The 14,987-nt window shown below is 47.4% G+C and overlaps 2 protein-coding genes across 2 annotated transcripts in view; both read left to right on the forward strand.

Moving 5' to 3' along the window:
* The window catches only part of DHDDS (dehydrodolichyl diphosphate synthase subunit), a 42,692-nt gene extending 35,696 nt beyond the window's left edge, over window positions 1-6,996 (forward strand). Inside the window, exon 8 of the mRNA XM_012811396.2 lies at window positions 5,141-6,996. Coding sequence (XP_012666850.1) covers window positions 5,141-5,380 — 240 coding nt within the window. The 3' untranslated portion in view covers window positions 5,381-6,996. The remainder of the gene's footprint in view (window positions 1-5,140) is intronic.
* A 1,418-nt stretch (window positions 6,997-8,414) lies between these two features.
* Window positions 8,415-12,258, forward strand: HMGN2 (high mobility group nucleosomal binding domain 2). Its single transcript, XM_003799796.2, has 6 exons — window positions 8,415-8,629; window positions 9,555-9,599; window positions 9,812-9,841; window positions 10,159-10,209; window positions 10,889-10,984; window positions 11,406-12,258. Exons 1-6 carry the CDS (start codon window positions 8,615-8,617, stop codon window positions 11,439-11,441), a joined length of 273 nt encoding a protein of 90 aa, XP_003799844.1. The 5' UTR covers window positions 8,415-8,614; the 3' UTR covers window positions 11,442-12,258.
* Window positions 12,259-14,987: the final 2,729 nt, after the last annotated feature.

Consider the following 14,987-nt stretch of genomic DNA (forward strand, 5'->3'; position numbering starts at 1 on the left):
TTTTTTTTTTTGGTAGAGACAGAGTCTGACTTTATCGCCCTCAGTAGTGTGCCATGATGTCACACAGCTCACAGCAAACTCCAATTCTTGGACTTAGGCAATTCTCTTGCCTCAGCCTCCTGAGTAGCTGGAACTACAGGTGCCCACCACAATGCCCGGCTATTTTGTTGTTGTTGTTGTTGCATTTTGGCCTGGGTCAGCTTTGAACCTGCCACATTCAGTATATGGGGCTGGTACCCTACCCCCTGAGCCATAGGCGCTACCCAACACCTGGCCATTTTTACAGATGAGGTCTCGCTCTGACTCAGGCTGGTCTTGAACAGATGAGCTCAAGCAATCCACCCTCCTCAGCCTCCCATGTGCTAGGATTATAGGCATGAGCCACTGTGCCCGGCCTAAGACCAGATTGATCTTTGCAGCCTTTTCTCACATCTCTCTTTTACATAGCCTGTAGTGTAGCCAAACTAGACTCTTCACAGTTCCTTAATCCCATACCCTTCAGTTTCATACCTCTATTCTGTGCTCTTGCCTCATTACCCAAATTCTCGTTGCTAATTTGAGCTGTTCTGTCCCTAGGCCCAAACCAGTGTATCCTTGTTCTCGAGAGGAAGCCAGGGCAGAGGGCAAACTTGAGGTTCTTGAGGTAGAGTAGCTTACTAGGAGGAAGGCAGCTGGTGGATGCTAAGGGAAGCAGGAACTCACCTACAAGTCCTTGGTATCTGAAGGGACCAGGATAGTCTCCATGTGTTAGAGAGTGCCAAAGGAGATCTTTATTAGGATGTAGAACATGTCAGCAAGGAGGCAAGGACAGATAAGGAATCTTTTTCTTTTTTTAATTTTATTTTAGAGACAGAGTCTCACTTTGTTGCCCTTGGTAGAGTGCTGTAGCGTCACAGCTCACAGCAACCTCCAACTCCTGAGCTTAGGTGATTCTCTTGCCTCAGCCTCCTGAGTAGCTGGGACTACAGGTACCCACCACAACACCTGGTTATTTTTTTGTTGCAGTTTGGTTGGGGCCGGGTTTGAACCCGCCACCCTCGGTATATGGGGTCAGTGCCCTATTCAGTGAGCCACAGGCACTGCCCCGATAAGGAATCTTTAGGCTTAGGGAAGGGGTGGGCAGCAGTGCACAGGTACTGATCCTCAGTTACAAGTTGCATGGATGGTAGTTTTATAAATGGTCATCAACAGAGCTGAGTAGAAAGTGTCTACCTAATCTCCAAGAATGACATTAGTAAAGGACGAAGACACATGTACCCACTAAGATGCATGCATTTGTCACAGTTTAATGTTGGCTGGATTGACCATTGTATTTTTGGTGCTCTTCAGGCAGTCACTCTCTTCTCTTTAGGAAAAGTTAAAACCTGAGTTAGTCTCAGACACTTGTGACTTTGAATCATGGCACTGCCTACTTAGGCTGGTTGACTAGACTGTACAGTCACTTAACCCCTCAGAGTATCATTTTCCTTATCTATAAATTAGAGGATTAATAATTATAATACCTACCTTGCAGGTTTGTAATAGGATTCAGTAAGCTAAGACATGTGAAATGATGGGAGTAGTGCCTGGAACCAAGTTCATTTTCAGAGAACAGAAGCCAGTGTTGTTACCACATGTAGACCTCTGGGCTTTTCATCAGACTTCTGTCTCTGGGAAAGCACCCTGCTCATCCTGTCCCAGTACAGTTCCCCAAGCAGGGAGACTCTGCGGGCACTTTGGAACATCATGTCTCTGGTAGCAGGTGCTCTCTGTGCCTGAGGGCAGCCCTCAAAAATGCATTTCCATGCTACTTGACCTGAGCATGCTGGCTGTGGCTTAGAGGAAGACATTTCATTGGGTAATAAATGTTTTGAAGCCCAGGACCTGCAACCTCTTCCAGTGAAGTGTTAGAGGACTTGCAGATTGAAGTACAGAGGAATGATTACATCTTCTTCTCTGTATATACCAGGTAGAGAACAGAAGCAGACTACAAGGTATGTAGATCAATAGGTTAGAGCTGCATTTCTCAAAGTGAGCATGTTAGAGCCCTGGCACCAAGATTGTATTAGATCTGTACAGTAAGTCTCTAAGGAAAGAATTAATCTCCTTATATGCCCTTGATTGGTCATTATTGAAAGAAAGTAGACATATGGTCAGGAAGAAAGAAGTGGACCTTTAGGACTTCTGTTAGGTTGGATTTTCTCAGGATGAATACCTGAGAAGAACTTAGAACACACCTGAAATTGGAAGGTTATCTCTAGACGAGTTTTTTCAACCTTTTTTGTCTCATAGCACACTTGAACCTATAGTTAAACTTCCAAGGCACACTTAAATTGTTGATCAAAAAAAAGAGTAAAAAGTGTATATGCTTTGCTTAAACTTCTTTCAAAAATATTTCATTTATCTTTGGAAATTTTCATGGCATACCTAAGATCCTCTCCCAGCATGACAGTATACTGTAGTTCACTAGTTGAAAATCACTGATCTATACCATGTAGAGGCTGGACAGACAGATATCCAGATGCACATCACCAGCTCCTGCATTCCATTCCTAGGAAATAGACCTTATGCATAGGCACAAGAGGTTTTCCCTATTGTCCTCCCAAGAAGCCATCTTAATGGAGATGCCAAGGGTACTTTGACCAGTTATGTGACCCAGGCCAAGTCCCCTTCCATCTCAGCCTCAGTGTCCTGGTTTATAAAATGTGGAGGCTGGAATAGATGACCTTTAGGATCTCTCCCAACTCTGTCATCCTAACAGGGAACCACTGATTCCTGGCACATAGGGGCCTGGCTCTGCCTTGGCTATAGCCCCCATTGCTGACATTCAGTCCGAGGCGGCCATTTGGAAGAAGTCTGTGCCTCTCAAAGTGCCTTTAACCAGCTCCATATTTCCTCCCTCTGTGGCTGGGTGCCTCCTATCCTTTTTGTCTGCCAGAACTTAGCCTGCTTAGCCTTGGCCATAGCAATAGTGATAAAAGACCAGCTGACAGTCAATAGCCAGACACTAGGCTAGTATTCATTATCTCATTTTTCCTGAAACAACCCAGTGAGATGGGTATTATTATCTTCATTTTGTAGATTAAGAAGTAGCCTTAGATGAGAGAGTCCTTTGGACAAGATCTTCTTGAACCCCAGTATTCCAGGTGGACTCACTCTGGCCTGAGCAAGTTCTTCAGTCTCATACACATTTGCTCATTATTCCCACTGCCAGAATATTCTCTCTCCATATGCCCCATCTCTGTCCAAATCCTCCCGGTTGGTTAAAGCCAATTCAAATTCTGCCTGTCCATGAGGTCTTACTGCTCCTTGACCTTCATCAGCTGCAATTGTTTTCACCTCTGAGCTTGCATGTCCTTGCTCTTGCTTTCCTGATGACCTTCACCACATTCTGTCTTGTATTCTGGTACTTTCTGTACATGACTGTCCTAACAGTCCTGATACAAGGACTGTAAGCACCTAGATTGTTGGGACTGTGTCCTGTGCATCTCCATACCCCCAACAAAGACCTGTACTTAGGACCCAGGGTTTCTTCTGACCAAGGCCAGGAAAAAGGCCTTCCAGCAAGAGGGAGGGCCTTAGCAGCAACTTCTCAAGCCCATAGTCTTCATAGCTACACATGACTTATAATAGCAGAAGAACTCTTGAATGCCTGGGATCATTGAGAGCCTAGAAGGGATATTCCAGAAATCATTTTTCATCTTTATTCATGTAAAAATCTTTATTGCTGAGAGAGTATAGCAAATCACTTACCTGCTCTGAACCTCTGTCTCTGTTCCCAAAGAAAGGACCTCACTTACAGTTTCAGTGCAAGGGTCAAATGAGACAATAGATGAAGTGCACATGTTGGCTATTCTTTACATGATGAGGACAGAGCAGTCCAAGTGTTTACAGGCTGGTTAGGACAAAGACATGTACATAAGATACCACAACATAAGGTAGAATGTGGGTAAGGATTGTGGAAACAGTTTCTCACACATGGGCTAAGTTTGGCAGGAACAGAGAACATCAGTGAGGCACAGCAGGCCTTGGTTCTGTTCCAAAGAGATTTTTCCCTTTCCTGTGTCAGGAGCATCCGCCCTACCCTCCTGGGATTATATGATCAGTCAACTGAGTGTTTCACATGTACAGGGTACCCCAAATGCCAGAGAAGAAAAAGCACAGTTCCTGCCTTCTAGGAGTTTATGGTTTGTCTAGAGACACACATAGATATGAGAAGTGCTTCTCAGAATGTTCATGGGAGGATCATTTGCTGGAAGAATCAAGGCTGGTCTCCATATATGAGGCAAATCTGGAGCTGAACCCTGAAAAGTAGCTTAGAGAATGGGAAGGAGGTACCCTCAAAGGCCAAAGGAAGTGACCTGATGGACATTCCCCGACAAGAATCTTTGTAGCAGAGAATGGACAATAAATAATAACTTGTGGGCTGGGCGCAGCAGCTCATGCCTGTAATCCCAGCACTCTGGAAGGCCAAGGCAGGTGGCCTGAGCTCACAGTTCGAGACCAGCTTGAGCAAGAGCAAGACCCCATCTCTAAAAATAGCCAGGTGTGGTGGTGTGCACCTGTAGTCCCAGCTACTAAGGAGGCAGAGGCAAGAGAATCTCTTGAGCCCGAGTTTGAGGTTGCTGTGATCTGTGACACCACTGCACTCTACTGAGGGCGACAAAGTGAGACTCTGTCTCAAAAATAAATAACTTGTAAGGTTGCTGTTTCTGAGTTCCTGCCAATATGCTAAAGAGGATTTTGCATATATTATCTCTAATCCTTAAAATCACTCTTCAAGGTAGGCACAACCCCCACTTTACAGTAAAGAAATGAGGTTAGGAGAGGATTTGCCCAAAGCTACAAAGCTAGTTGGTGGGGGAATCAGAAGTCAGACCCATATTTGCCTTCTTTGCTTCTAAGTGCAAACCTGCAAAATTTTAATACAGGTGTTTCCATACAAAACAAGTCAAGATGGACCCAGAACTGCCACTGGCCTGCCTGTACGACATAGGCACCACCTATCACACACCCACTCCTGAGCTTTTCCAAATCTGGTACATATTCTCCAGTGTTCCACTTCACTGGCTAACCCCATGCCCCACACCCTACGTCCTCCATCCCAATTCCACCCACACCTAAAAATGATCTCCACACCCCAATCCCCACTTCTCTCTAGCAGAAGGCCCGAGACATGTATGCTGAGGAGCGGAAGTGGCAGCAGCTGGAGAGGGACCAGGCGGCAGTGACCGAGCAGCTGCTGCAAGAGGGGCTCCAAGCCAGTGGGGACACCCAGCTCCGACGGACACGCTTGCACAAGCTCTCAGCCAGACGGGAAGAGCGAGTCCAAGGCTTCCTGCAGGCCTTGGAACTCAAGCGAGCTGACTGGCTGGCACGCCTGGGCACTGCATCAGCCTGAGGGAGGCTGGCCACCTGCCACTTTGCCCTGCCCTCTGCCTCCAGGGCCCCACTCCCTTTCTTTTCCTGGTGAAAGGCACCTCCCTTCTGTGATGAATTGTGTTTCTTTTGCTTGGCAGGCAGGGGAATCCCCTCCTCCCCTGTCTGCTGGCCATGGATACCTTTGGGCTGCCTGGGACACTGGTCCTGGAGAGGATTGAGGATGAAAGTCTCCCACAAGTACACAAAATCCAACTCTGGTCATCAATAGGTATGGAGAGCAGGAGGTCCCAACTCATGGGCTGCCTGTGCTCCTAGATGCACTTTTCTTTTTCCACCAGCTCATTCTTCAACACACAGAATTTCAGGGAAGAAGGCTTTCAAAAGCCTAGTCCTTTACCCATCCATCTTAGCCTTCTACCCAACTTCACAAAAGATTTGGCTTTACCTTGGCTCTGCTGGTAAATAACTAATAGGCAGCCAGTTATTTGGGCAATGAAGAAAGGGGCGGGAGAGACAGAAAATTTGCCCATCTGCTGCTCCTCCCCTTGGCTCTCCACCTGGGATTTGCTATTGAATGTCTACCCCCTCCCACCACACACTGCTGATTGCTCACTGAAAGGCTCAGCGCCCCCAATGGCGGTCGGAAGCCTGGCGGGTGATTACAATCCAATTACCTATTGTCAACTCAGCCCACACAAGCTTTTCTCCTCCTCTTGCAGGGCATGGGCCCAGGCTCCACTCCCAAGTGAGACCGGCCCCCACCATGGTACAGGGTAACAGAAGGGTCTGTAGGCCCTGATGACTCCAATCCAGCACAAGGCTTCCCTGTAACATGTCAAGGCAGAACCAAGCACCTTTCTACTGACTGCCTTCTGCCCTCACTATCTCCAACTCTGATTCCCACTTCCAACCTTTGAAATTTCTCTCAGCTTTTGACCTGACCTTGGTAGGCCCCAAGACAATTTATTCTCAGCATGGCAAAATTCATTCCAGGCCTCTCTGCTTGTGAGGGTCCAAGGCTGTGTTCTTTCCCTTTCTGCCCTCTGTCAGGCCTTGCTGCAGAGATGCTGAGAGGATTAGTGCCTTTGAAAAGCTGTCTGCCTGAGCAACTCTGCTTCAGGTGCCCCACAAGCAAGTACCAGCCATTGACACCAACCAAATGCTGTTGTCTTTAGTCATGCCATTTTACTTTCCCCAGCGTCTCCCTGTTAGGGACAGGTGGGATCTTGCAAACAATGTTTTTAAGAGCTTACTTTTTAGACCCATAACTTTCCTATGCCCCAGTCCCCTCCTCCCTTTTCTGTGCCTGGATACCTGGTGTTAGAGACCCTTCAGCCACAAGCATTCAGACGTGCACCCTTTGGCAACACCCCCCTGCACACCTGGTGCTCCCCACTACCAATCCTGGCACAGGGTTCCTGGAGAGCAGGTGCTGTACATATTCCAGCTTTACAATGGGCCTGTTGACAGCCTTAATTAGGGAGGCATGAATTATGCCGCTGTAATGCAGAGCCCTACAATTAAGGCGGGAATGAGGGCTGGAGGCAGCAAACGGAATCTGCCCTGTGAGTGTGGCTGTTGAGCCCCATCTCCTTTCTGTGTCTGACTTTAACGAATACAACTGGGGTACAATAAGTGATGATTGTGGAGATTAGTGTCTCTTTGGCGAGATGTCCAGTATGCTGGGAAAGGTACAGGTTGGAGTAGAGAGGAGCAGCCCCAAGAGGCACTGTAGGAGTGGAAAGAGGCAGAGGCCATTGCCACGCAGGAACGGGAGCTGCAAAATAGTTGAACTCACTTTGGTTGCTTTGTACAAACCAGATTCAACCCTTCTCAAGAAATCAGGTGGGACCCGTGTAAGTGCCCTCCTACCTGTGAGCCAAGACCTCATTTGAGGACATTTATGCTATTGTGTTTTCCTGGGTCTCAAACAGAATGTTTTGAATTCTTAGATGTAAAACTTGTTTGCTAACTGCCTCGGAACACCTTTGTTTTGCTGCTGCAATTGCCTACCCTCCCTCAGGTGCGCTTGACTAGCTCCAGGACCCCTGGCTTTGGGCTGGGGGACAGTGGAAGAGCCCTTTTGCCATCACAACACCTGTTCCTCTACTTGTTTCCTAATCTCTAGGCGCTTTCTCCACCCTCCTTTTCCTCGCGCAAATGAAAGGCAGCCAACTTGTCAGTGCGGAAGGAAGGATTTCGGCAGCTGCGTCTGCAGCGCCCAGGCTCGGTGGCCGCGTCGGGTGGGGGCAGCTGGGCTAGATGTCTCCCAGACGGCGTAGGGAGAGGGAGCACCGTTAGACCTATTTGGCGGCCGCTCTACATCATTCTGTGAAGGGGTCCTGAGGTCTGGGGGCACAAGGGGCTTAAGGAAGCCATCTGACAGGCGTCGTGGGGGCTTCCATAGCATTTGGGGTGGTGACTGTACAACGGGTGCTGAAAGGACAGCTCCTACCTGCCCCACAGTAACCCGAAAGGCACCTCTGAGCGGGAAGTCTCCCCCTCAACCCCCCACCCCACCTCGAGTGGGCCGCCTTCCAAGTAAGGTGCGCGAAAGGCTTCCCTAGAGAGGCAGCTCAGGAGGATGCACGTCCGGCTGCGCCAAGCTGGCTTCCCCGCTCTTTTCCCACTTCAGCGTCAGCCTGGGCCCCGGGAACCGTAGCCTGTGCCTTAGGCGCGCGCTCCCTCCCGCCTCCAGTGGAGCAGGGTGGTGCAGCCAGACCTCGCAAACCCCTCTTCTAGGGCCCCCAGCGGGAGCAGGAAGGAAAGCCGCTAAGATGCGCCCTGAGTGTCGCACGGCCTGGAGAAGTGGGTAGCTCTGTTGCATAAGGTGGAAGGAACTTGGTAGTTTGCAAAACCCAGCTCTTGGCGGGAGCCGGAACCCTACAGCCCGGCGAATCGCCCACCCCTCCTCATTTATTGCCTTCGACGCACGCCTCCCCCACTGCGCCCCCACCCCTCGGCGCGCCGCCGTCTCACGCTCCCTCCCTCCCCCCCACCCTATCCTCACTCCCTCCAGAGGAGGTGAGTTTAAACCCCGCCCACGTGACCCCAGCTGGGCCAATGAGCGGCGGCGGGAGGTGAAATCCGGTTCTAACCGGTCCGGGGCTCCCAGCGCTATAAAAACTTTATAAACCCCCCGGAGCCCGAGCAGTGTGAAGAAGAGGAGGCGAGAACGACCCCCGGACCGACCAAAGCTCGCGCGTCGCTGCATCCCCGCGTACAGCGCCTAAGTCCCGCCGCCTTTGCCACCATGCCCAAGAGAAAGGTACGTGGCGCGAGGGCCCCAGGCGCTGGGCCGTCGCCACCACCACTGCTGCAGCCGCCGCGCCTCAGTTTAGGCTAACAGAATCGGCGCCGGACTGGAGCAAGCGCAGCCGCCCGGCGCGGGTGCTCCAGGCGGTGTCGAGCGGCCTCGGGCTAATCCTGCGCTGTTCGGCTGCCCGCGGGCGCCAGAGGCCATATTGGAGGAGCGGCGGCCGCGGCGGGAGGAACCATGTTGGCGGCTGTTTATTCCGCTCCTCTCGGGCTCGACGCGTCCGCCCCGTGCCCCCTCCCCCATCGCCAGGCCCCCTCCCTGCGGGCGGGCAATTCAAACCCGAAAGGGCGGGAAGGCGGCGCTCCGGGTTGGCGGGCGGGGGAACGCGCTGCCGCCAAAAACCGCCGCCGTGAGGGGGCGGGGCCGCTAGCCCTGATAGGCGGGGCTTGTCCTGTGTGGCCCCCCGCCCCTGCCCGCCCACGCTCTCCGTGCACGAGACGCGCGCGGCGCCGCCCACGAGTTCCCCGGGCTGCGCGCGCCTTCCCGCTCCGGCCCGGACAGTTGCCATGGCAACGGCGCTCGGCTCCGCCTCCGGAGGGGTTTGCACCATCTGCAGCTGTTGCTCCAGCCTGGCTTGGTGGCTGGGCTCTGGCCGCCCTCTGCAGCCTCGCTCCAGCTTAGCCCGCGCTTCCCTGGGCCGGCAGGCCGGGACTCCCGACACCAGCCCTTCCAGTACACGCTCAAATTCTTGAGTAAGCTTACAGTTTCCTAAAGCACTCCGCTAATTTGCATCGGAGCTGGGCGTGTCGAAAACTTCGCACGCGTCCTGAAAAGTTGCGTGAATGACTTCCTTAATTTTCTTTCACTGGGCTCTGTTGAACTTAGGGAATCTCTAAGAACTACCTCAAAAGCTACAGTTTTTTGTTTCTTACAGGCTGAAGGGGATGCTAAAGGAGATAAAGCCAAGGCAAAGGACGAAGTAAGTCGTCTTTATTCTCTTTAAGGGTCCTACAAAGGCTTGGACTAGTAAAGACCACAAAAATTCATTTGGTGGTAATTAACCATAACCCTAGTGTTGAGTTTACGTAAACAAGCTCTCTTCACTTCCTAATGTAGACCGAATTGACACAACAACTTTTTTTGGTAAAGTGACTTCTGTCCTATTTATAATTCTCTTATTATTTTTAATAGCCACAGAGAAGATCCGCAAGGTTGTCTGCTGTAAGTGTGCATGCTTTTAATTTTTCACATTTACCTCTGAAACTAAGAAACAATTCCCTTTGTTTCCCTTGAGTTATGGTTAGTAATCTAATTTGCACTCTTGCCCATTTGGTGGATGCTGTGTCTGAAATTCTGATTGTTATAGCCAGAGTGGGACACCTCAGAGTGTTGTTACTAGAGTGAGTTCCTGATGATCTGACAGAAAACTGAGATAGGGGAGAAATTTCTCTATTGTTGGTACTGTAGGTTGGTTGCAGGTTGTTTTCTTTCATCTGTTGTACTGATATTCTTTTTCCTCTCTTTCTGGTAACAAAAAGAAACCTGCTCCTCCAAAGCCAGAGCCCAAGCCTAAAAAGGCCCCTGCAAAGGTTAGTGGTGACAGTGGGAATAATTTTTACAGGATGACAAGGACTGTCCTCCAATGACTTCATTCACTGTAATGGTGATTTCATAAATGGATGTTATAAATTGTTTTGATAGTTTACCTTATATCTTACGTAACGGTGATTTCCTAATCAAGAATTCTGTCTTCAGTTTACAGAAAATTCTGCACTTTTAAATGTTAATACCTTGGGCGGTGTCTGTGGTTTAGTGGGTAGGACACCCACCCCAAATACCAAGCGTAGCGGGTTTAAACCCAGCCGGTCAAACTGCAACAAAAAATAGCCAGGCATTGTGGCGGGTGCCTGTAGTCCCAGCTACTCAGGAGGCTGAGGCAGGAGAATCACCTAGCCCAGGAGTTGGAGGTTGCTGTGATCTGTCACGCCACAGCACTCTACCGAGGGCAATAAAGTGAGACTCTACCTCTAAAAATAAATAAATAAATATTAATACCCAAGTGGTTTAAGCTGATTTTTTTTTATTCTACTTACATACTATACTTTTGTATAGTAAAGACCATAGCAGATGTATAGATGACAGACTTAGGCTTAAGAGTTTTGTGTGTGATACTACCTTTAATAAATAATCCTATCTTATGTAGAACTTAGCAGACCCCTGGTGCTATAAAACAAGAGAGAAACAGTTGTATTTTTCCCCCCTTTTTAGAAGGGAGAGAAGGTACCCAAAGGGAAAAAGGGAAAAGCTGACGCTGGCAAGGAGGGGAATAATCCTGCAGAAAATGGAGATGCCAAAACAGACCAGGTACAGCTATTGTTTCACTTTTTGTTAGGTCTGTCCACTCAATTGCTAATCTCAAAGACTATTCCCCTTCTATCTACATCACTCCAGATGTGCCTTGCTCCAGGGTTTGCTTATAGTTTTCCTGTTAATGTAAATATTGGATTGTTGAGAAGTCTCTGCCATCAGCAAAAGGGCACTCCTAGGAGTACCTGCAGATCTTCTAACCTTGTTGTGCCCTCCTCCCCGATTTTATAAGGCTCAGAAAGGGAGGTGACTTGGCAGAGTTACCTAGTAAGTCATTCTCCAAAGAAATGCTGAGTCTCTAAATACCTGAAACTTTGTGAACTTGGGCCTGGGAGCAAAATGATGCTTATAGGTGAAATATGAACAAAGATAGTTTCAAAATCTGTATGGTGCATTTAACTGTTTTGTTTTGTTTTAGGCACAGAAAGCTGAAGGTGCTGGAGATGCCAAGTGAAGTGTGTGCATTTTTGATAACTGTGTACTTCTGGTGACTGTACAGTTTGAAATACTATTTTTTATCAAGTTTTATAAAAATGCAGAATTTTGTTTTACTTTTTTTTTTTTTTTAAGCTATGTTGTTAGCACACAGAACACTTCATTGTTTTTTGGGGAAGGGGCATATATCACTAGTAGAATGTCTCCAAAGCTAGATTGATATGAGGGAAAATATCTTTTCCCTCTAGTTTTGAGAGACTTCCTCTTGGCTCCCAAGAGGAGGGATTCCGTGATGTTGACACACAGCCACCTTGGCACAAATGCCTTGTCGTATGGAAAAACTAATTTGTTTTTATGTCCTATTCTCCCTCTGCCTTCAGCATAGTCTTAACTCCCTTAAACCCAGTCACCTCTTGGGACCTGACCCCCAATAATTGGTTACCAGTATATTAAGAAATCTGGACTTTTTCAATAATACCCACTGAGATGGCATCCTTCAAAAGAGCAGCGGTTCCATTTGTAGATTGTTGGATCTTCAGATAAATTCTGCCATTTTCATTTCATTTCCTGAAAGTCAGGGTCGGCTTGTGAAAAGTTGTTAAACAACATGCTAAATGTGAAATGTCAACCCTCACTCTAAACTTCCCTGTTCAGAGCATCAAATGAAGATTTCATTGGGTTTTATAGTGGCTTTCTGATTTTTGGTAGAACATTGAAGAAGGGAGTTTGAAAGTTGTTGTATACTGTTAATGATCGTCTGCCCATGTCCTGCCTGAAATACCATGATTGTTTATGAAAAGTATCTTTAATAAAGCTGGATACAGTTTGGCTTGGAATATTGCCTCTAATCTCTTCCCACAAGTCGGAGAACCTGGTTTCTCCAAGTCTCTTGGAACTGGATGTATTTTGCTTTGAGATTACATAGGTTCCATCTATAGTTGAATGATCTTTTATGGATGTATATGCAGTCTCCAAAGCCTAACAATGCTAGGTGGAGTTAGGAAAGATTCCCAAAACAGATTGGCTGGTAGTGTGAGAGTCTGGGAGCAGAAGTGATCTCTACTTGGTTATGTAGCATTACCCGAAGTGTATGGGGGCGGGGGTTATAGGTTTTGTTCTTTTGCTCTGCTATGAAGTACGTTTTTAAATGCCAATTTTTGGTAGATTTAATGTTTTACATCAGGAGCTCCCAGCAAGAGCTTCTCCACTTAATCTGCATTTATAATCCCTGTAAAATTAGCAAATTAACAAATTTAAAAGTAGGTTTGTGTCGGTACCCTGTTTTTGTAGACAGATACAAAGATAAGACATCCTATCTTATATATAAGATGTGTAAGGCTGATGGCCTAAGTGGACTTGGACACCACGATGTAATGGGGGCTTTTCTGATTGCTTTAATTTAGAGATGTTGCAGAGAGCCCGTTTCCTCTAGTGAAATACCAAGAAGTTATCTGTTAGGATATAGAACTTGTACCTAATTTGTGTTTGTAGTTTGAATTTGCTTTCACAGATGACCTGGTTGTGTATTGAGAGGAATAAAGTAAATTAGAGACTACAAAAATTGCCATGTTTATCCTCTTAAGTCAAAAAGGTAGAGTTATCAGTTAAGCTTCCTTGATGAGGTTATGTATCATGTGTTGAGATCATTTTGTAATACAAGTGTTATGCCATTTTATGGATGAGGAAACAGGCTCCGATGAAGAAATTTGTTTAAGCTTATGTGTACATCTAATAAGCAGCAGAGTCAAGATTCAGTCTCAATACTCCAGGGATGTGGAACCTGCAGCCTTTTGACTGAATCCAAATTTTACAGAAATAATCCCTAGGATTCTAGAGGAGGTGTCTTCGGGAGTGAAAGCCATTACAGGTATCTTAAGTGGTTAGGGTTACTGATGGTATTTGAACAAGCAACATTGAATTGGTGTTCTATTTCAGTATTCAGGTTTAGTAAAATCTGTTGAGGGCTATGCTAGCAGTTGTGCCTCTTGGTCTTCAATCTTTGGGTCAGTCCTATGATGTCTAGGTGTTATACTCCCATTTCATAGTCAAGCAGCAGACATGAAGTGAGGCCGGGGCTGGGTTTAAACCCGCCACCTCCAGCATATGGAGCCAGCGCCCTACTCCTTTAAGCCACAGGCGCCACCCGGGCCTTATTTCTTGCTGTGTTTATACTGGCCTTTCATGTTGGCCAGAAATTAAGATGCATAGAATGAACTTGAATTTTTCCCCTTTGTGGAAGATACTTAACTGATTTTTGAGATAGTGACTGGGCTTAAAAAAGAACCAGTCATCAACGTAGAACGGACTTTGTCTAAACCATATATGCTTAGTGCCAGCCCTGTCTTCACCTAAGGTCTGGACATAGAGTGGACTGGGCAGCACCTGTGGCTCAGTGGGTAGGGCACTGGCCCCATCAAGGGTGGTGGGTTCAAACCTGGCCCCAGCCAAACTGCAACAAAAAAAATAGCCAGACATTGTGGCAGGTGCCTATAGTCCCAGCTACTTGGGAGGCTGAAGCAAGAGAATCACCTAAGCCTAGGAGATGGAGCTTGCTGTGACACCATGGCACTCCACCAAGGGCGATAAAATAAGACTTTGTCTCTTAAAAAAAAAAAAAAAAAGAATGGATTTCTTAGCCATATCTCCAACCAAGTTCAGTAGTTGGGACTTCAGGCCCATGCCACCAAGCCTGACTATGTTTTTTTGAGAATCTCACTGTATCACCCTAGGTAGAGTACCCTGGGGTAATCATAGCTTACAGCAACCTCAAACTCTTGGGCTTAAGTGATTCTCTTGCCTGAGCCTCCATTACAGCTGGAGCTACCAGTATACACCACCATACCCACCTAGTTAATCTCTTTGGTAGAGACAGTCTTGCTCTTGCTCAAGTTGGTCTCTAACTCCTGAGCTCAATGATCCACCTTGTCTTGGCCTCCTGAAATACAAGATTACAGGTATGAGCCCCCATGCCCAACCAACTTAGCATACTTATAAGACTCATCTATGTTGGAGCATGGCTCTCATTGGCTTTTATTACCAATCTTCCATCATTTGGATGTACCACATTTACCCATCACTTGATGGATACTTGGGTTGTTTATACTTACTGGCTATTGAGAATAATGCCTTTTTTGATTATAGGTACTAGAGTGTGAAGTATTTCACTGTGGTTCCCCCCCGCCCCCTTAGGCTTACAACACAGTTTATTTAGCATCCTCAAGGAAACAAAAGACCCTCCCTGGCCCCTTCAGGTCCACTGGGTCTTTTCCACACACAGCTTAATAGTGATCCCAAACAACCACAGATTGTTCACATTAGTGGCTGAGGTTGGGACACTCATTGTGGTTTTGGTTTGTATTTCTCTAACGTTAAGTTGTTGAGCTTTGTGTGTTTACTGGCCATTTGTTTATCTCTTTTTTTCTTTTTTGAGACACTTTGTCACCCTCAGTGGAGTGCTGTGGCATCGTAGCTCACAGCAAACTCAAACTCTTGGGCTCCAGAGATCCTCTTGCCTCAGCTGCCCCAGCAGTTGGGACTATAAAACACTAGATTTTTTTTTTTTTTT

Source organism: Otolemur garnettii, unplaced genomic scaffold, assembly GCF_000181295.1.
Source record: "Otolemur garnettii isolate 467f Iridium unplaced genomic scaffold, OtoGar3 scaffold00156, whole genome shotgun sequence".
Lineage (NCBI taxonomy): Eukaryota > Metazoa > Chordata > Mammalia > Primates > Galagidae > Otolemur > Otolemur garnettii.